This window comes from Monodon monoceros, unplaced genomic scaffold (genome assembly GCF_005190385.1).
Source record: "Monodon monoceros isolate NGI ecotype Baffin Bay Population unplaced genomic scaffold, NGI_Narwhal_1 Super_Scaffold_16, whole genome shotgun sequence".
NCBI lineage: Eukaryota > Metazoa > Chordata > Mammalia > Artiodactyla > Monodontidae > Monodon > Monodon monoceros.
Window position 1 is genome coordinate 76,297,448 of NW_021703772.1, and position 22,421 is coordinate 76,319,868.

Consider the following 22,421-nt stretch of genomic DNA (forward strand, 5'->3'; position numbering starts at 1 on the left):
GAGGCTGCGACAGTGAAAGGCCCGCGCACCGCGATGAAGAGTGGCCCCCGCTCGCCACAACTAGAGAGAGCCCGCGCACAAAAACGAAGACCCAACACAGCCAAAAATAAATAAGTAAATTTATAAAAAATAAAATAAAATAAAAAAAATTAATTCCAGCTTTTTATCTTGGCAGCAGGGATCCGGACCTACCCAATGAGCTCCTCCATTCCCTTTAACTATTTATCTGTACTTAAAGTGTTTAGTTATACCAGTAAATGCTTCACACTTTCCCACCTTGGTGCATTTTTTCACATCAATTTGCCACTTGAACTTTCCTTTGTAAACTCCCCTTATATGTTCATACCTGCTCCATTCTTAAGTCAATGCAAAGTTGATATATTCCATACAGGCTGGCCTTAGTACAAGCCTCTTCCCTCCAGTTTGGTTGTACTCTTTCCCTTCTACCTTGTACTATAGCACTCTGTTTCTCTCAAGGCAATTGTCACTTCTTATTGAGTATTATGAGTACTCAGTATTTGACTTCCATATTTGAAAGTCAAAATTACCTGCAATTTTATTTCTGAAATTGCAAAAAATTCTTTGCTTACATCTGCTAAATTGATAATAAAGATGCCTTCACTAATTCTAGGGTGTTTAAAGACCTTATCCTCTACTTAGAGTTCTGGGGATTGAGTTTGATAGTATATTAGAATTACAGATATAAAGCTTTATGACAATGCAGAGTAGTAAAGAACTCAAAAAGTAAGTATTTGACATGGAAAAATACTGAAGCTTTTCAGCAGAATTTGATAAGTCCAAAGAAATTGTGATAGAATACATTTGATTATTCAGTAATGCTAAAATGCAAGGCCTGTATTTTCTCCAATAAGACAATATATCCCATACTTCACACTGGGATAACCACCATGTGTGTGAAAAGCAGGTAGACAATAAAGAGACTCTAAGAGGCAGCCAATTAGTTTTTAGGAGTATAGACTTTGTATCTAGACTGACTGGGTTCAAAACTCAGTCCCACAGTGTGACATTCAGCAAGTCACTTAAACCCTATGCTTTAATTTGATCGTCTATAAAATGGGGAAATACGTTTTGTTTTGTTTTGTTTTTTTGCGGTACGCGGGCCTCTCACTGTTGTGGTCTCTCCCGTTGCGGAGCACAGGCTCCGAATGCGCAGGCTCAGCGGCCATGGCTCAAGGGCCCAGCTGCGCCGCGGCATGTGGGATCTTCCCGGGCCGGGGCACGAACCTGTGTCCCCTGCATCGGCAGGCGGACTCTCAACCACTGCGCTACCAGGGAAGCCTGGGAAATACGTTTTAATGTAATACTCTTAGAATAGTATCAACACAAAGCAAGTACTGCACATTTAAATACTAATTTTAATGAAGAAGAGGAAAACATCTGTTTATCAAGATTATAATCAAGAAACACAAATACCATATGCTAACACATATATATGGAATCTAAGGAAAAAAAATGTCATGAAGAACCTAGTAAGGTAAGACGAGAATAAAGACACAGACCTACTAGAGAATGGACTTGAGGATATGGGGAGGGGGAAGGGTAAGCTGTGACAAAGTGAGAGAGTGGCATGGTCATATATACACTACCAAATGTAAAATAGGTAGCTAGTGGGAAGCAGCCGCATAGCACAGGGAGATCAGCTCGGTGCTTTGTGACCACCTAGAGGGGTGGGATAGGGAGGGTGGGAGTGAGGGAGATGCAAGAGGGAAGAGATATGGGAACATATGTATATGTATAACTGATTCACTTTGTTATAAAGCAGAAACTAACACACCATTGTAAAGCAATTATACTCCAATAAAGATGTTAAAAAAATAAATAAAAATAAAAAAATAATAAAAATAAAAGCTAATGGAGCCATGAATAAAAATATCAGTAAGTAACATTATGAATAGTAATAATATAAAACAGATTATAATCAGCTTTATCTTACTGTTTTCAGAGTCTAATCAATTTTCAACAGAATTGTAATATTTTAGAGCTTTAAAAGCCCTACAGATTTGGTCAACCAAATTTAATTGCAATGTAGTTAAATGACTTGTTCAAGGACCCCCCCAGGTAGTTAGTGGTCCAGTTAGGAAAACAATTTCTTTCTACATATAAATTATCTATTTATCTATCTATCTATCTATCTAATCATCTGCCAATCCATTATCTCTCAATTTATCCTTATAACTCACACAGCAAAAGATTCGAGGTAGCTAATTCAAAATACACTTTTTCTGATTTCAAGCTCCAAATTTATGTACCACGTTTTCCTGTGAATGTTACTACTGCTCTTCAAATCAATTTCTTTTAAAGTTATTGAAACATCATTTCTTCTCACTAATCCTTTGATATATCAGGATTCTATTTAATCTTACTTGGCAAATAACCAAGATCTCTGGAGAAAAAGTGTAAAGAAGATTTGTGAGACCATAGCTCAGCTTTAGGCTGTTATTTGAAACAGTCAAATTACACAATACCTAGACTGTTAATGTTTAGCTCTGTATTAATAACATTTCTCATATATTATAAACCACGATAAAGAAAAATGATAAGCATAAATATTTTATTATTTACACAAATGTGAGGCAAATAGTTGAAATGTTTCCATAATTTTGATTTTTTCAAATCATAAAATACAATGACTTCATTTTGTTAACCTCTGTGAAGGTTTAGAACCCAAAAGAAAATTAGACGCTGTGAGTATCTCTCTGTCCTTCCATATTCTGTCAAGTATACTCAATATAGAAAACGGAAGAAAGGAATCAAAGGCATAGCCATCCTTTTACTAGAGTAACGAATAATTGCATGTTGAATGTAATTAAAGTTTTTTTCAGAGAAAAAAATGGGAAGTTTAGTGGAATACTGCACACCACAACACTCATTTGAACATATGCTGAGTAAGGAAATGCAGATTTTGGTAGAGAAGAAACTGTTACTTTAAAAGTTTATGCTGACTTAGGCTCTGAGAAAGGGAAGCTTGCTCAAATCCTGTAGAGTTTATGGAACACAGTTTCAAAGTTATTTTTATTTTTTCTTTATTTTATTTTTTTAGGTTTTGACAAGGTTTAACTTACTTTTCTTTTTTTGAATTTGATTTTATTTTATAGAGCAGGTTCTTATTACCTATGTATTTTATACATATAAGTGTATATATGTCAACCCCAATCTCCCAATTTATCCCACCACCATCACCCAGGCCCCACCCCATTTCCCACCTTGGTATCCATACATTTGTTCCCTACATCTGCTTCTCCAATTCTGCCTTGCAAACCGGTTCATCTGTAGCATTTTTCTAGATGCCACATATATGCATTAATATATGATATTTGTTTTTCTCTTTCCAACTTACTTCACTCTGTATGACATTCTCTAGGTCCATCCACGTCTGTACAGAAAAAACAATTTCATTCCTTTTTATGGCTGAGTAATACTCCATGGTATGTGGGTACCACATCATCTTTATCCATTCCTCTGTTTTTGGACATTTAGGTCGTGTCCATGTCCTGGCTACTGTAAATAGTGCTCCAATGAACGCTGGGGTGAATGTGTCATTTTGAATTATGGTTTTCTCTGGGTATATGCCCAGTAGTGGGATTACTGGGTCATATGGTAGCTCTATTTTTACTTTTTTAAGGAACCTCCATACTGTTTTCCATAGTGGCTGTATCAATGTACATTCCCACCAACAGTGCAAGTGGGTTCCCTTTTCTCCACATCCTCTCCAGCATTTGTTGTTTGGAGATTTTCTGATGAGGCCCTTTCTAACTGGTGTGAGTTGATACCTCATTGTAGTTTTGATTTTCATTTCTCTAATAATTAGTGATGTTGAGCATTTTTTCATGTGTTTGTTGGCCACCTGTATGTCTTCTTTGAAGTAATGTCTATTAAGGTCTTCTGTCCATTTTTTGATTTGCTTTTTATTTTTTTAATCAAAGCTACTTTTTAAAAATTTTATTTTCTAACATTGTTATTGGAGTATAATTGCTTTTCAATGGTGTGTTAGTTTCTGCTTTATAACAAAGTGAATCAGCTATACATACACATATTTCCCCGTATCTCCTCCCTCTTGCATCTCCCCTCCCACGCTCCCTATCCCACCCCTTTAGGTGGTCACAAAGCACTGAGGTGATCTCCCTGTGCTATGCACCTGCTTCCCACTAGCTATTTATTTTACATTTGTTAGTGTATACATGTCACTGCTACTCTCTCACTTCATTCCAGCTTACCCTTCCCCCTCCCCGTGTCCTCAAGTCCATTCTCTACATCTGCATCTCTATTCCTGTCCTGCCCTTAGGTTCATTAGAACCATTTTTTTTTTAAATTTTAGATTCCATATGTATGTGTTAGCATTCAATATTTGTTTGTCTCTTTCTGGCTTACTTCACTCGGTATGACAGACTCTAGGTCCATCCACCTCATTACAAATAACTCAATTCCGTTTCTTTTTATGGCTGAGTAATATTCCATTGTATATATGTGCCACATCTTCTTTATCCATTTCTCTGTTGACGGACATTTAGGTTGCATCCATGTCCTGGCTATTGTAAATAGAGCTGCAATGAACATTGTGGTACATGACTCTTTTTGAATTATGGTTTTCTCAGGGTATACGCTCAGGAGTGGGATTGCTGGGTCGTATGGTAGTTCTAGTTTTAGTTTTTTAAGGAAGCTCCATACAGTTCTCCATAGTGGCTGTGTCAATTTACATTCCCACCAACACAGCAAGAGGGTTCCCTTTTCTCCACACCCTCTCCAGCATTTATTCTTTGAAGATTTTTTGATGATGGCTATTCTGACCGGTGTGAGGTGATACCTCACTGCAGTTCTGATCTGCATTTCTCTAATGATTAGTGATGTTGAGCATCCTTTCATGTATTTGTTGGCAATCTGTATATCTTCTCCGGAGAAATGTCTATTTAGATCTTCTGCCCATTTTTAGACTGGGTTGTTTGTTTTTTTGATATTCAGCTGCATAAGTTGCTTGTAAATTTTGGAGATTAATCCTTTTTCAGTTTCTTCATTCGGAAATATCTTCTCCCATTCAGATGGTTGTCTTTTCATCTTGATTATGGTTTCCTTTGCTGTACAAAAGCTCTTGTTTGCTTAGGTCCCATTTGTTTTTTGTTTTTATTTCCATTTCTCTAGAAGATGGGTCAAAAAGGATCTTGCTGTGATTTATGTCATAGAGCATTCTGCCTATGTTTTTCTCTAAGAGTTTTATAGTGTCTGGCCTTAAATTTGGGTCTTTAATCCATTTCAAGTTTATTTTTCTGTATGGTGTTAGGGAGTGTTCTAATTTCATTGTTTTACATGTAACTGTCCAGTTTTCCCAGCACCACTTATTGAGGAGGCTGTCTTTTCTCTACTGTATATTCTTGTATCCTTTATCAAAAATAAGGTGACCATATGCGTGTGGGTTTATCTCTGGACTTTCTATCCTGTTCCATTGATCTATCTTTCTGTTTTTGTGCCAGTACCATACTGTCTTGATTACTGTAGCTTAGTAGTACAGTCTGAAGTCTGGGAGCCTGATTCCTCCAGCTCCGTTTTTCTTTCTCAAGATTGCTTTGGCTATTTGAGGTTTTTGTGTTTCCAAACAAATTGTGAAATTTTTTGTTCTAGTTTTGTGAAAAATGCCATTGGTAGTTTGATAGGGATTGCATTGAATCAGTAGATTGCTTTGGGTAGTAGTGTCATTTTCACAATGTTGATTCTTCCAATCTAGGAACATGGTATATCTCACCATCTGTTTGTATTATCTTTAATTTCTTTCATTAGTGTCTTATAGTTTTCTGCATACAGGTCTTTTGTAACCTTAGGTAGGTTTATTCCTAGGTATTTTATTCTTTTTTGCTGCAATGGTACATGGGAGTGTTTCCCTAATTTCTCTTTCAGATTTTCCATCATTAGTGTCTAGGAATGCAAGATATTTCTGTGCATTAATTTTGCATTCTGCTACTTTATCAAATTCATTGATTAGCTTTAGTAGTTTTCTGGTAGTGTCTTTAGGATTCTGTATGTATAGTATCATATCGTCGGCCAACAATGACAACTTTACTTCTACTTTTCTGATTTGGATTCCTTTTATTTCTTTTTCTTCTCTGATTGCTGTGGCTAAAACTTCCAAAACTATGTTGAATAAGAGCGGTGAGAGTGGACAACATTGTCTTGTTCCTATCTTAGAGGAAATGCTTTCAGTTTTTCATCACTGAGAATGATGTTGGCCATGTGTTTGTCATATATGGCCTTTATTATGTTGAGCTAAGTTCCCTCTATGCCTACTTTCTGGCGGGTTTTTTATCATAAATGGGCACTGAATTTTGTCAAAAGCTTTTTCTGCATCTACTGAGATGATCATATGGTTTTTATCCTTTGATTTGTTAATAAGGTGTATCACATTGATTGATTTGCGCATATTGAAGAATCCTTGAATTCCTGGGATAAACCCCACTTGATCATGGTGTATTATGCTTTTAATGTGCTGTTGGATTCTGTTTGCTAGTATTTTGTTCAGGAATTTTGCATTTATGTTCATCAGTGATATTGGCCTGTAGTTTTCTCTTTTTGTGACATCTTTGTCTGATTTTGGTATCAGGGTGATGGTGGTCTCGTAGAATGAGTTTGGGAGTGATCCTCCCTCTGCTATATTTTGGAAGAGTTTGAGAAGGATAGGTGTTAGGTCTTCTCTAAATGTTTGATAGAATTTGCCTGTGAAGCCATCTGGTCCTGGGCTTTTGTTTGTTGGAAGATTTTTAGTCACAGTGTCAATTTCAGTGCTTGTGAGTGGTTTGTTTATATTTTCTATTTCTTCCTGGCTCAGTCTCGGAAGGTTATGCTTTTCTAAGAATTTGCCCATTTCTTCCAGGTTGTCCATTTTATTGGCATAGAATTGTTTGTAGTAATCTCTCATGCTCCTTTGTATTTCTTCAGTGTCAGTTGTTACTTCTCCTTTTCCATTTCTAATTCTATTGATTTGAGTTTTCTCCCCTTTTTTCTTGATGAGTTTGGCTAATGGTTTATTGATTTTGCTTATCTTCTCAAAGAACCAGCCTTTAGTTTTATTGATCTTTACTATTGTTTCCTTCATTTATCATTTATTTTTGATCTGATCTTTATGATTTCTTTTCTCTGCTAATTTTCGGGTTTTTTTGTTCTCCTTTCTCTAATTGCTTTAGGTGTAAGGTTAGGTTGTTTATTTGAGATGTTTCTTATTTCTTGAGTTAGGATTTTATTGCTATAATCTTACTTCTTAGAACTGCTGTAGCTGCATCCCATGGGTATTGGGTCATCGTGTTTTCATTTTCATTTGTTTTTAGGTATTTTTTAGGTTCCTCTGATTTCTTCAGCAATCTGTTGGTTATTTAGTAGTGTATTGTTTAGCCTCCATGTATTGTTATTTGTTACAGATTTTTTCCCATAATTGATATCGAGTCTCATAACGTTGTTTATGGAAAAGATACTTGATACTATTTCAATTTTCTTAAATTTTGCAAGGCTTTATTTGTGACCCAAGATATGATCTATCCTGGAAAATGGTGTATGAGCACTTGAGAAGAAAGTGTATTCTGTTGTGTTGGGATGGAATGTCCTTTAAATATCAATTAAGTCCACCTTGTTTAATGTATCATTTAAAGCCTGTGCTTCCTTATTTGTTTTCATTTAGGATGGTCTGTCCATTGGTGAACGTGGGGTGTTAAAGTCCCCTACTATGATTGTGTTACTGTCGATTTCCCCTTTTATGGCTGTTAGCATTTGCCTTACGTATTGAGGTGCTCCTTTATTGGGTGATAAATATTTACAATTGTTATATCTTCTTCTTGGATTGATCCCTTGATCATTATGTAGTGTCCTTCTTTTTCTCCTGTAATAGTCTTTATTTTAAACACTATTTTGACTTTGAGAATTGTCTATGAGAACTGCTACTCCAGGTTTCTTTTGATTTCCATTTGCATGGAATATCTTTTTCCATCCCCTCACATTCCGTCTGTATGTGTCTCTAGGTCCGAAATGGGTCTGTTTTAGACAGCATATATACTGGTCTTGTTTTTGTATCAATTCAGCCAGTCTATGTCTTTTGGTTGGAACATTTACATTTAAGGTAGTTATCAATATGTATGTTCCTATTACCATTTTCTAAATTGTTTTGGGTTTATTATTGTAGGTCTTTTCCTTCTCTTGTGTTTCCTGCCTAGAGAAGTTCCTTTAGCATTTGTTGTAAAGCTGGTTTGGTGGTGCTGAATTCTCTTAGCTTTTGCTTGTCTATAAAGGTTTTGATTTCTCTGTCGAATCTGAATGAGATCGTTGCTGGGCAGAGCAATTTTGATTGTAGGTTTTTCCCTTTCATCACTTTAAATATGTCCTGCCACTCCTTCTGGCTTGCACAGTTTCTTCTGAAAGATCAGCTGTTAACCTTATGGGGATTCCCTTGGATGTTATTTGTTGTTTTTTCCTTCCTGCTTTTTTTTTTTTTTTTTGAGTTTCCTTGCTGCTTTTAATGTATTTTCTTTGTATTTAATTTTTGATAGTTTGATTAATATGTGTCTGGGCACGTTTCTCCTTGGATTTATCCTGTATTGGATTCTCTGCTCTTCCTATACTTGATTCACTATTTCCTTCCCATATTAGGGAACTTTTCAACTATTATCTCTTCAAATTTTTTCTCAGTCCCTTTCTTTTTCTCTTCTTCTTCTGGAACCCCTATAATTCGAATGTTGGTGTATTTAATGTTGTCCCAAAGGTCTCTGAAACTGTCCTCAATTCTTTTCATTCCTTTTTCTTTATTCTGCTCTGCAGTAGTTATTTCCACTATTTTATCTTCCAGGTCACTTATCCATTCTGCCTCAGTTATTCTGCTACTGATTCCTTCTAGAGAATTTTTAATTTCATTTTTTGTGTTGTTCATCATTGTTTGTTTGCTCTTTAGTTCTTCTAGGTCCTTGTTAAACGGTTCTTGTATTTTCTCCATTCTGTTTCCCAGATTTTTTTATCATCTTTACTATCATTACTCTGAATTCTTTTTCGGGTAGATTGCCTATTTCCTGTTCATGTTTGGTCTGGTGGGTTTTTACCTTGCTTCATGTGCTATGTGTTTCTCTGTCTTATCATTTTGCTTAACTCACTGTTTTTGGGGTCTCCTTTTTGCAGGCTGCAGGTTTGTAGTTCCCGTTGTTTTTGGTGTCTGCCCCCAGTGGCTAAGGTTGGTTCAGTGGGTTGTGTAGGCTTCCTGTTGGAGGGGACTGCTACCTGTGTTCTGGTTGGTGGGGCTGAATCTTGTCTTTCTGGTGGGCAAACCACGTCCGGTGGTATGTTTTGGGGGTGTTTGTGACCTTATTATGATTTTAGGCAGCCTCTCTGCTAATGGGTGGGGTTATGTTCCTGTCTTGCTAGTTGTTTGGCATAAGGTGTCCAGCACTGTAGCTTACTGGTTGTTGAGTGGAGCTGGGTCTTAGAGTTGAGATGGAGATCTCTCAGAGAACTTTAGCCATTTGATATTACGTGGAGCCAGGGGGTGTCTGGTGGACCAATGTTCTGAACTTGGCTCTCCCTCCTCAGAGGCACAGGCCTGACACCCAGCCGGAGCACCAAGACCCTGTCAGCCACACGGCTGCTAGTGTTGGAGGGTCTCCTGCAGAGCCGGGGGTTGGCTGTGGTGTACCACGGGGACAAGGACACTGGCAGCAGAAGTTCTGGGAAGTACTCCTTGGCATGAGCCCTCCCAGAGTCTGCCATTAGCCCCCTCAGACCTAGGTTTTTGTTTTATGGGATAAAATTTTCAACATGTAGTTAAAGCTGGTCTTCCTAAAGCCAGGCTGCCTGCAGCAGCAAGTTTTTCCAGTCCCTCTTCCAAGCCTAATCAAAGCTATTTTTAAGTTCTGCTTAGTATGGGCAAGTGGCTCGTTTTTCTGCCAAAGAATCCATTTACCAAGAAATACTGGAATCAAATACCTTAACCTGTGCTTAAAGACCTATATTACCAAAAAAGGAATAGTTATTTTTTCCTTTTTCCTTAATCCTTTTTCATAATCCTCACCACCTGATAAAACTCTAAGCCTCCAAAGAGAATGTATAGTAAATGGTGCAAATTTTAATCTTTCCTTTTGCTTTCATTTAATGCTTCAGAGGGGTCAAAATAACAATGGGCCCAGATGTTTTTAAATGTTTTTGTTAATGTGATACAATTATTCAGTATATAAATGTGATATTTAGTTCATCACCCTGTAATCTTTCTATACCACTCCTGTTTTCTTCTCCTCTCAACAGACTGCTAGGAACGTCTTGTAAATTATCTTCTAAACCATTAGGAAGTAATATACTGTAAATGTACTATTTTCTCAAGGAACACAGATTTAAAGATTCCACTTGAGGTAGAATTTTTCCTTTTCTCAAAGTCAACATATATTAGATTTTAACACAAGTAGGGTTGAATGTTGGACTGTTGAACATTCTGAAGTCCTTTCAAAGTCTGTTCTATGCACAGCCTTGACCTTACCCTGTGCTGTTGCTTTAATATCTCCTATTGTAAAGAAGTGTCTCACAGGCTTTATCTGTTTCTGCTTTCTTTCCTCCAATTTAAAAGTGTATTTTCACTGGACTGAGGAAAATACAATAAAGAAAACCTGATAGATAAAAATTAAGAAATATATTACTAGTTGCTATTATAGAATTAGAAATATTGTCAGATTTGTATAAGATTTTACAGAATAAACTAGGTGTTTTTCATTTATTATACTTCCTAGAGGAACTATAAATTGGAGTCAGTAATGATTTGGGGGGAGAAAATGAAATTGGCAAAAGTTATACAAGAATACTAAAACAAATTTCATATTGCTTGATTGCATAATTCTAAAGAGACTACATTATTGCAAAAACTGTGGATCACAGACATACATGGCAAAAACATAAAGTGTAAAACTCTTAGTTGACTTTAGACTATTAAAAATAGAGACAGGGCTTAGTAAAAAATTTAGATATTAACCACCATTAAAATTTTTATTTGTGATAAAATGTTAATGGCATAGAAAAATACTAATGATATATCAATTTTTAGATTGTGTGGAAATGTATCTGGAAAGAAATGCTCTGGAAGTAAATATAACAAAATACTAAAAGAACTGGTTCATTGGTGTTCTGCTTCTTTAAACTTATAGATACTCATCACATTTATTTTTTCAATGCATATATCTGTTACTTATATTACCAGAAATAAATTTAAAATAACTATTTTCAAATAGTTTCAAATTTCATTTACTATTTTATAGCACTTCACCAGTTAAGCAAGGCAGGGAGAATAATTTTCCACTTTATAGTTGAGAAGAATTGGGTAAATTCCCAATAGGAGGAGCTTGAAATAAAACCCAGATCCTCCAAAGCCAGCTTTAATGCTTCTTCTATGATATCATACTAGAAGGATACAGGAAATAATATATGTGAATATTCTATGAGTTTTTCCCAATGATTGTAATCCAAGTTGTTATTAATACCATTGTTTAATTTATTTGATCTTCTTTATAAATTCCTAATTCCAATTGAGAGAAAAATAAATGTATGAGATCAGACAAATGTTAATAAAAATGGATACCAAAGTCAAATGTGTCAGAAGTAAAAACTCATAATTATCAATACATCTATGTTTAATTTATTATGCTAGCAAGGATTAGAAGAAAATCTAAGACTCTTTTGTTTTACTTTAGAAAAATACTGAACATGGTACTCAATGTAAGAAAGAGGGGAGTCATACTGAGAATATTAATAATGACTAAATGTGAAAAAAGTCCATAAGGTAAGACACAAAGGGTAAAGAAAGATAAATAGACTTGATAAATAACTCATAGGCTTTTAATTAAGTAATCTATTTCAATCAGTGAGAAATTAAAGTAGAGACTAACACTTTTATAACTATTTATTTAGGGTTACTTACAGAGCATAATTAGGAGACTAATGCCATCAATAAGATTAAAGAGCCAGGTTCTTTTCCAGAAGCACACACCACTCTATCAGTTGACACAATTTAACTCCTGTACATCCACTTGCTAGCCAGTTGTCCTGGCCTCTTCCCCTTATCCAGCAGACTTACAGCTGGTGCCAGATAGTGAGCAACTTTAGTGCAGAGATAGCTCTATTCAGCTTTGCATGTGTAGAACCTAACACAGTGCTCAACAGTGTTTGCGTATGTGTTTTTTCATGTGGAAAAACATGCAAAACTAAACTATTGCTCATTTCAATAGCCTGAACCAAATCAACTGAACAGTTATATTTATTATATAGAAAAAATGCATACTACACCCCCAAACTAATTAAATGATTTGGGAGATTATCTGCACTACCAGATAACTTATGCTACAAGTTAAAATATCTCATTTTTAAAATGTTGGTAATTTTAATAAGTGCAAAACATTATGTAGGCGAAAGAAAACACATCAACAGAGCATATTTGACACACAGCCTCTTGGTCTATGACCCCTGGTTTAACGATTTGATTACTGTATTGTTGCACATATAATTGAGATATTCCTGAAAAGTCACATAATTTGACTACTAAAATATCAAGGACAGTTTACTGATTAAAGAAAACTAAATAGAAAGAAGAACAAAGCTGGACTATGTATGCTATGCTATTATTCCATACTCATAACTTCACAATTGCCAAGCATGTCGCAAACTCCATTTATTATCAAAAAGAAAATATCAAAGCCCAGAGGTTGAGAATAGAATAATAAGTATAACCATTATAAACTTTACTTTAAATGAGGTATAACTAAGGTTAGGTTACAAGTTCAAGTTGTTCCTCTATGTATGCAAATGCATGATTGTATCTCTAAATGATGACTAACTAGCCAATTATAGTCACTAGAAAGTTCTGTCATAACTGACATTTTAAATAAAGCATTATAAAGAAAACCAAAATTTCAACCTAATTTTAATCACTTTAGCTATTCAGAATTCTGTTAATCAAGTAGGAAAAAAATTGTCTTTAATACCTAGAATGATTTATCTGTTTGTATGAATGTGAGAAAAATGAGCACATCCTCGAGTAATAGATTACAAGTACAAAGAAAGTTCACATTACAGCTATGCTGATGAAAATTACCTGCAGGCTATTACAACACAGCCAGTGAATTAATTAACCTTTTGCCATAAGAATCTAGAAACTTCAGCAAAGACTGAGCTTTCTCTTTCTCTTGCTCCAGCTCTCTTAGCATTGAAATACTGCTCCTTCACAGTGAAATACTGTGCAGTTACTAAGGCAAACAAATAAAATATACTCAGATTTCATCATCTCTCCATGTTATTACAATAAAATCACATAAATTGTGATGAAAATATAGCAATTTGGATGTTTCCTCTTTTGCTTTAGTTAATGAAAGATGAGAAATAATGGTAGATTTCTATGTAGATCTTTACTTTTATGAATAAGATGAGCAATTTCTTACTATGAATGTTGGCTAGCTCTTAATTATTTACCTTTTGACTCTGTGAGAAGATAAAGTTTAAAGAAGTATGTCTTTTGCCAATGTGTTAAAAAAGTAAGGATGCACATGCAATCTTTTAAACCTCTTTTTCAAATAACACATTGTCTATATTTGAGTGTATTGGTCATGTATTTCGTTAATTTTCACTTGGGATCTGAAGCTGAAAAATTATCTAACACTAAATGAAACCATGATCTAAGAAAATAGGATTTCTAACAAACAATGGTAATATGAGCCATTGTATTTCCTCAAGTTGTTAGAGGCAAGGATCAATAAGACAAGATGAATGTGAAGATGACAGCAAGAGTTAAGGACTGCTAAATTACACTCCAAATATTGACATAATAATTTCACATCCTTACGCAACTGTTTGGAACTACATGTTATTTTCTTTTTGATGTAGTTAATATATCCTTAAGAGGGTTAACAGTGCCAATATTTAATTGTCCAATAACAAGCAATGAGAGCTGTTCACTTCCATTAGCCAATTTTTTGAGCTAGTTTTAATTAACTCATTATATAATTAGTCTTGTCAATAGATAAGTCATTCTCTCAGTAGGCTAGGAGACATTCTTGTCTAGATAATGGGTTATATATATTGTTTTAGAATGTTAGGGTACTTCTTTATTTTTCCAACCAAATGATGATTTACCAGATTCACCTTTAAAGAGCTAAACTAGTGAACTCCCTCCCCAAGTATTGTTCAGGAAATCAATTTTTGGTTGCAGGCAAGAGGCACACAATAGTATCTTAAAATAAGAAGGTGATAATTTTATATTAATAAAGCAGATAATGCTTATCTAGACAACTAAATATTTATATGATAGTTCTTATTTTGTATTAAGGGCAAACACATATTTTAAACGTAAATATTTCAAATTAAGTAGCTTTTTAAATAATTTGGAACAAACAATAAATCCTTCATAATTGCTCATATATTAAAATTTTCCAAATGGAGCTTTCTTTTGTATCTATAGGGAAGATAGCTCTTTAAGGTTGGTAAACTTAAAATATTTACTAAAACATTTTTGGTTATACCTCTGTTATAAACTATATTACATCTACCTGAAGTATCAAGGCTAACACATACCTGTCACATAGAAAATTCACAATACATATATTTTGAATATAAGAATACACAGTTTCAAAAAAATCGGCACTTCTTCCAGTACTTAAATTTGTCTGTGCAATTTAAAGTAGATTTAATATTGTCATTGATTTTTATATGATCATGTAAAACGTGATAATACATATATGCATATGAATAAAAAGTATATGTCTTCAAAAGTCTAAAAAATGATCATACAAATTGATAATATTCCTTAATTATTATAGGAATACACATGCTATGCTTTGGAAGATATGCTCTACATACCTAACAGGTAATGTTCTGTCTCCTTTCCTTCTATCCATTTCTCTTTGGGGAACAGGATACCAACGGAAATTCAGTTTCCAGTTAAAACCCCCATAAGTCATGTCTGACCCGGCCATATATTCAAAGGTATCATCACTAATCACATCAATGATGGGGCATACAACTGTTTTCCTGCAGAAAAATTAAAATCAGTTTACATATAAATAATAATTTAAATGTTACCTTAGCTTCTTTAAACTTAATATAGCTGATATGTTGAACTTTATTTTGTGACTTTAATTTGCCTTTATTTTCATGTTATCCTTTTTCTCTGTAAAATTACTTCCTTTTACTGCATCTTACTTCAGTCTACTTTTATTCTATCATGTATAATCTAATCAAATATACTAACTGATCTTCAAGCTGACTTCCAAATGCATTCTAAATACTAACTCAGCGGGATGAACATGGTCTATTTTTCATAAAACCTCCACTCACAGCATGATTAGCAGAGCTGCTTTGATATTATGCATCATTTTAGCTATAGACCAGTGAAAATCAACAGCATGCGGGGAGTGAAGAATGAATGATGGCAAATTAGATCTGGTAGTCTGACTCTCAAAGGCAATAGGTAAGTTTAAAGAGATAGTTCAGAGAAAACCTTCATAGAAAAACAAACAAATGAAAATCCAAGAAGCAACGATAAAAATCATGATCATCAGTATAAGTAAATATTTCCTATGAATGACATTAGTGTCATGACAATTTCTGAGTGAATTGTCCTAGACTTATAGTTTACACTAAAATAAAAAAAGAAAAGCTTACACTAACAATCTACATATTTTAAGATGGGAAAAGATAAGCAACTTCAGTTTCTGGTGTTTTATGATCCATTTTTTCTTAAAGTAAGAGGAAGAGCCAGGAGATTTGGGGTTTTTTTTATTTTATTGAAATATAGTTGATTTACAATGTGTTAATTTCTGCTGAACAGCAAAGTGATTCAGTTATACATATACAGATTTGATACTCTTGATGGTGGCTTTTTAGGGTAAGGAACTTTTGACCATGGGAGATCATTAGGTACTCTTTTAATCCATGTTGTGCTTTCTCCAGTCTTCCCCTACTCCAGGTTTATATGTTTTATTATGGGATCAAGCTTTTGTCATCTCCACAGTAAATGTTCAAATAACTGTGCCTTGTTTGTAGCTAATTCCTAAGAGTAGAGCCTGCTTTTCATATAAGATAGAAGGTGAACATACAGTTGAATCACCCATAGATGTGGAAAGCAAGGACATGCTGTCCATTATTTATTCTGGTTTTGTAACACCAGCATCACCCACACTCATTTTCTATTTGGTCTTATATGCCACACAATTGGCCCATGCATAGAGTTCTCTGAAATTAATAGATTTAATTTAGCCTTGGAAAAGCTTCTTGGTAACTTTGGTCCTTATAAAAGCAATATCTTTCTCTCTTTCTTCATTACATTTAATAATTTAAATTATAGGGAGATGAAATTAGATCTAATAACCTTGAATAGGACTTTATTATCTAGTTATGGCAACTTTACAACATATAAGCAGGACAAGGCATTAGAGTTCATTATATGCAAATACAATCTAAATATGTTGTTAGATGAAAAAAATAAATGATCCATTCATGACCATAGTGAAACAACATTGTATTAAAAACTCACTAAGTTGAATACGAAACACGTTTTAAAAAGCAGCATAATGTATGAAAAGCTGCCAGGAAATGAATTTAAGAGGTTCTAAGTTCATTATACTTTGCCAACCTTACCTTCCTGTGCATACTGTACAATACACAGAATGGAAAAATGTTATTAGCCATATATTACACTCAGTTGACTAAAAGGTTCCCACTGCTTTCTTCAACTGCTACGGTTCATTTTACTGACAACTTCTATCCATCTTCCTGGCAAGTACCAAATCCTGCCATTTATGTGATATAGCTGCACTAGCTCACACTAAGCAGCCCCTGTCTTGGAAGCTTAATTAAAAACGTCAATTCTAAAAAGACCTTTCGACTGTAGGTGAAATGACTATGCAAGCAAGGTGTTATGCAATGCTTTGTTACTATATCAGACAGCAATCAGCATAGCTGTCTTCATTAGGCGCTTAGGAGTGACACTCATTTACCACCCATGTTTATGAGTATCTGCAAAAAACCCACTTCATAGCATCATCATCAGAAAGAATTTCAGCTAACTATGAGGGTTCTTAATTTCTATATTCTTCAACTTTTCAGATTTCATAATATGTCTGTACAAAAGGACAATATTATTTAAATAATTAAACATTCTTACAGCTGTGCTTTCTATGCTTTTTTTTTTTTAAATCCTGGTTTCATTTCAGTGGGGTGCATGAGTGTGAGTTTATTTTTAAGATCATCAGGGTGCCTTTGGACTAGACTTTGAATAAGGGCACTGACGTAGTAAAGGGAAGACTGTTCTGGGAGTGGGAAAAACTAAATTGCTGTTCCCATCACTTCCAATAACGGGGACAAGCTATTTAACTCACTTGTTCCTCCCTATTATTAAATACAGACAAGAATACCTGTATTACCTACCTCACAGGGTGATGGAAGACAAAGGTGCTTTGAAAATGTATTTTATAAAATATGATACTATTTTTGATTGGACTGATTTCCGTCACCTATAAAATGAATATTCAGCACATCTTTACTATTTGAATTGACTATTTCTTAATCAAATATTCAGATTCAGCATAAATAAGCCAAGGTCTTTATTAAATAAGGAGTAGGGGGCCTACTTTTTTAAAAGCTAGGAAATAAACATTCTGAAAATAGCAACTTGGAAGAAAAGTTTTGATGGACAGCTGAAAATGTCCTAACGGGTTCAGTCAAAACCCAGACAGACATAACACATGAATTCTTACCTGTCTTCCTTTATTCTTGCCAGCAAGGGCTCCAACCATCCTAACGTGCATTCACAGTGTGCATCGAGAAAAGTTATGACCTGTCCTTTTGAAGCAGCTGCTCCTCGAAGGCGGGCACGTATTAACCCAGAGCGCTCTTCCATTCTAATAATTTTTACCGGCACTTCTAAATTTTTCACATAATTATCTAATGTCAACTTGAGAAAATCTGTAATGTGCAATAAGAATTTATAAAGTTTTGAAACTGTTTTAAGACAGAGAAGAGATACTACTACCCAGATGGAAATTCAACATGCAGAAATGGTGGTAAACTCCTATCAACATTTTTTGCATTGTACAAAAGAAAGATGTAGAGATTTCATCAGTGAATTAGTATACAGTTCATTATGATTCTGTCACTTGGCTGACAAGGATAAGGATATACTAGGAAGTTAATATACCAGAATCTAATTTAGAAACTGGGCCACAATGGCAAATGCAATCTCCTTAATTATAAGTTATTTTTCTTTTACCTACACTAAAAAAAATAAAAAGACCAATATCCACAAAGTCATATAAATGCTCAGTCACAAGATCAACTGAGTTTGGAAAAAAAAGAAACACTTATGAAAATCATTTTGGCTGATTTCATAGGTTAGTAAGAACCATGGAATCATGAGATAAACTGAAAGAATTTGTTACTTGTTTCTAGAGTTGGTATATTAATGAAAATTTGATAGGTGGTTACAGAGTTAGTATAATTACAAGGAAAATACAGATCATTGCCCACTTACCTTTTTGAACACAGTTAAGCTTTCTAATTAAAAAAATATACAAAAAAAAATTTGTACCTCTTTCACTGGCATCATCTACCAAGATGACCTCAGAGAGTAGGTAGTGTGGAGAACGATTTATAACACTGTAAACAGTTCTAAGGAGAGTGCTCCAAGCTTCATTATGAAATACAATGACTACACTTGTGTTTGGAAGTTCATCAGGGTAGACCTTTGTCTTGCATCTGGAAGAGAGGAAAGAAGAGGGACATGCTAAGAAGTTCATTTTTCATTCTGATCATTGTAATAAAAATATCCATTATGACACAACTTTAGACTTGAAAGCCCCTTACTACAGAAACACTTTATGATTATCTAAAATTATTTTCCTTTTAATATTTGCTGTGAGTAATCACTTGGCACTTTGAAAATTAAATATGCATACTTACTAATATTATTTTAACTGATTTTATTTTTGACTAATTTTACATTAACTCCAGGGAACAAAGAGGCATGATTTACACAAGTCTAAGAAAGCTAAAATAGCATTCTGAGTCTATCAATAGAAGACCAGGTACAACAGGGACAGATGAATTCACTTAGTAGATATAATTGTCTTCTTTGTTTAGAAAAAGAGTTATTGTATAACTCAAAAAGTCTTAAGAACACAAAAAGGCATATGTTCACAGGGTTTTGAAGCTTGTAAAACTGAAATGATTTTTCTATTCTAAAATCTAGTCACGAATGCTTTCTATTCTGTTTGAGAATGCCATAATCCATGTCTACTTTGAGGTAAAGATTTAGGGGCCAGGATACACTTTACAGATTCTCAATGAGTACTATACAATCAAAATCGGAGATTATGAAAGGGTATAGGCTATCAGAACATCTCAAACTTTAATGTGCAGAGGAATTGCCTAGGGATTTGTTAAAATGCAGATTCTGGTTCCGAAGATCTGGGGTGCAGCCTGAGAATATGCAGCTTTTAAAAAGTTTCTAGGGGCTTCCCTGGTGGCGCAGTGGTTGAGAGCCCGCCTGCCGATGCAGGGGACACGGGTTTGTGCCCCGGTCCAGGAAGATCCCACATGCCGTGGAGCGGCTGAGCCCGTGAGCCATGGCCGCTGAGCCTGTGCGTCCGGAGCCTGTGCTCCGCAACGGGAGAGGCCACAACAGTGAGAGGCCCAAGTACCGCAAAAAAAAAAAAAAAAAAAGTTTCTAGGTGATTCAGGTGCTTCTGATCACTGGCGCACACTGTTTAGTAAGAGGTTACATCATAATTGTTATTACTTTTAGAACTTGATATTTTGAGAAAAACTTTTAATTTTGCTTATAAGTTAAAAGAACTCCAGATTTTACTTTTCAAGCCATCAATTGAAAAAGGTACATTTTGATAAATAACATGCAGTGTGTTCTAGGTGGTCATCCCAAATTTAACATGCAGATGGCTCTCACCCATATCAACTTTCAACATTTAGACATTTCTGTCATGTAATGTTAAATCACTGTGATTACAGAATATTAAAAAAAGAATGTCACTGGGTATCCAGAACAGGAATAGAAGTTTATTCACCTTAGGTTATTTTTTCCTGTAAAATATTCTAAAGAGCTAGAAAATTAAAATAATTCCATAAAGTAAAATGAACCAGATACAGCCTGCCACCAATAAATGACCTAATCTCTGACACAAAATTAGCATCGTTAAAATTAGTCTCCTTCACAGGTGAGTGAAAAAAAATCCACTGAAGTGTGGGCATCAAAGGCATGTAATAAAAGTCTGCTGAGATTTTAATCATCTTTTAAAACAGTCTAAAATATCACCTACTCAGTGAAGTGCTCTGCAATATAGCCAGATAAGAATGTGCATGTGTCTAACCGTAACATTTTTTCAGCAAATATTTATTTGAATAACATTCATTAAGCAGCCACACTATATAGGACACTGTGTAAATTAGAAAAATCAAAATGTAGGGGGTGAAAATAGGTTGATTCATAGTCATCTCTTCCCATTCTGGTAGCAAGATTCAAATGGTTTCTATACGCTTCATCATCATTTGACCTGTACCTCCAGGCAGTTCATCACTAAATGAACTTAGAAAGCTGTCTTGGTAAGTCAGAAAGGTTCTTGCCATGATTTTCCTCAAACCTCCATTCTTCTTCTTCAGCAAAACACCCCCTCACTTTCAGCATGCTGAACAAAATGTTTCATAAAGATAATCATCATCATCAATAAAGAAGTAAAGCTGGAGAAGCAGGCTGAAATCTGTCCAACAGTCAACAAATACTGGTTTAACCCAAGGATAACAGTCTATAAAGTCTACTTAGTATCATTTGGATAAAAATCATTTCTTTTAAATTAAATCTCTCACATGTTACACTTAATGATGTTACACTTAAAGATATTAATTTAGATAAATCATTTAAAATATCAAAATAAAAGCAGACATGTAGATCCAGCTTCTTAAACTATTTCCGGCATGCTTTATTTTTGCGGTTAAAAAAAGTCCACTCACAAATGTTAATTTTATATTCATCATATGTGACGAAGTTATAATGAACTAATTTACTATTAATGTAGCTATTTTGCTTACTTAGAGAAAACTTCCACCATGTAATTATTTAATGTAGCATAAAAACAAAATGTGGCTAATAGGTTATTAATTCTTCCTCTTCCTCCTATGTATGCAGTTATTTAGCAAAGAAAACTTTATATAATAATAAAATAATTTATAGGATAATTCTTGTTACATAAATTAATCATTTTCTATGTCAGTTTATCCAGTTATCTCAAGTGCATAGATACGTATGAACAAGAGTTTTTATTTTCGTGGTTTTTAATGGATTTGTGACACACTGAACTTGAATTATTGTCCGTAATTCATCAAACCTATTGTTTCACCTAGGGTTAGATACATCATGATTTTATGTTCCACTAGGAAAGAAAAATGTTTCACTAGGAAAAATTTTATGTTCCACTAGAAAAATGTTGTCAAATAAACTATAATATAATGCTTTCTTATCTTGAATAGGCTCTATTCAATACCTAAGTAAAGCCTATAGAAAAAGCTTTTAAACTTATTTGGACATAGATTCCTATCAATATTTTCAGATTTGCTTATAAATCAGTCACACTAGTTTCTTGTTGCTTTGAAGTTTCTTTCATCTATTCTAAGGGGATTTCTCCAGCTTTAGGTTGTATTGCTTAAATGAGAGGCATGCATTTAGCACATACCTCAGGAACAAAATACAAAACAACTTCATCTTGTGAGTATCCTCCTTGGTACTATACAGCTGTGCTTTGCAAACTTTTAGCTGCAAAAGAATTATGTTGGGATCTTGATAAAATTCAGATTCTGATTCAGTAGATCTGGGATGGGCCCAAGGTCCTGAATTTCTAATAAGATGCCTGGTGATGTGGACACTGCTGGTCCTGCGTTGACATGATAAGCAACAAGGCTATGTAAATCAGTTAGCTGTTGATTAACAAGAAAATATGAAATTGCAGTCATTGCTCCAACCATAAATATTGGCTTCATCAAATGAAATATAATTTTTGCCACTGTTTCCTTGTCTTTCTGTTCAGACAATAACTTTTTGTTCTAATACTGAATCATATTGTAACCTTTCTGAAGAAATGTTGAATGACAAACTCTACACATACAGTACAAACACTGCACATAACTTAGTTGAAGTTTAACTATGTAAACGGCCATCACCACATTCACACAAGCTTAAGGAATATTGCCTACATGACAACTGCCAGCTGGTAGACAATGTTTGTAACTAATCATTAACTGTAAAACTCATCCTGATTTCAGACATATAAAAGGTATAAAGCGTACACTTAAAACAGGTGAATACAATAATTTTTCTTTAGCCACAGAAAAGTACTAAAGTGTTGTTTGATTTTTTCAGGTGGTTT

General features: G+C 34.5%; 1 protein-coding gene across 2 annotated transcripts in view; it reads right to left on the bottom strand.

Moving 5' to 3' along the window:
• The window catches only part of GALNT13 (polypeptide N-acetylgalactosaminyltransferase 13), a 557,255-nt gene that overhangs the window by 209,018 nt on the left and 325,816 nt on the right, over positions 1-22,421 (bottom strand). For both annotated transcript variants that reach the window (XM_029225787.1, XM_029225788.1), the window contains exons 5-7: positions 18,581-18,747; positions 17,751-17,958; positions 14,854-15,024 (exon numbers count right to left, since the gene is read on the bottom strand). In XM_029225787.1, coding sequence (XP_029081620.1) covers positions 14,854-15,024; positions 17,751-17,958; positions 18,581-18,747 — 546 coding nt within the window. The remainder of the gene's footprint in view (positions 1-14,853; positions 15,025-17,750; positions 17,959-18,580; positions 18,748-22,421) is intronic.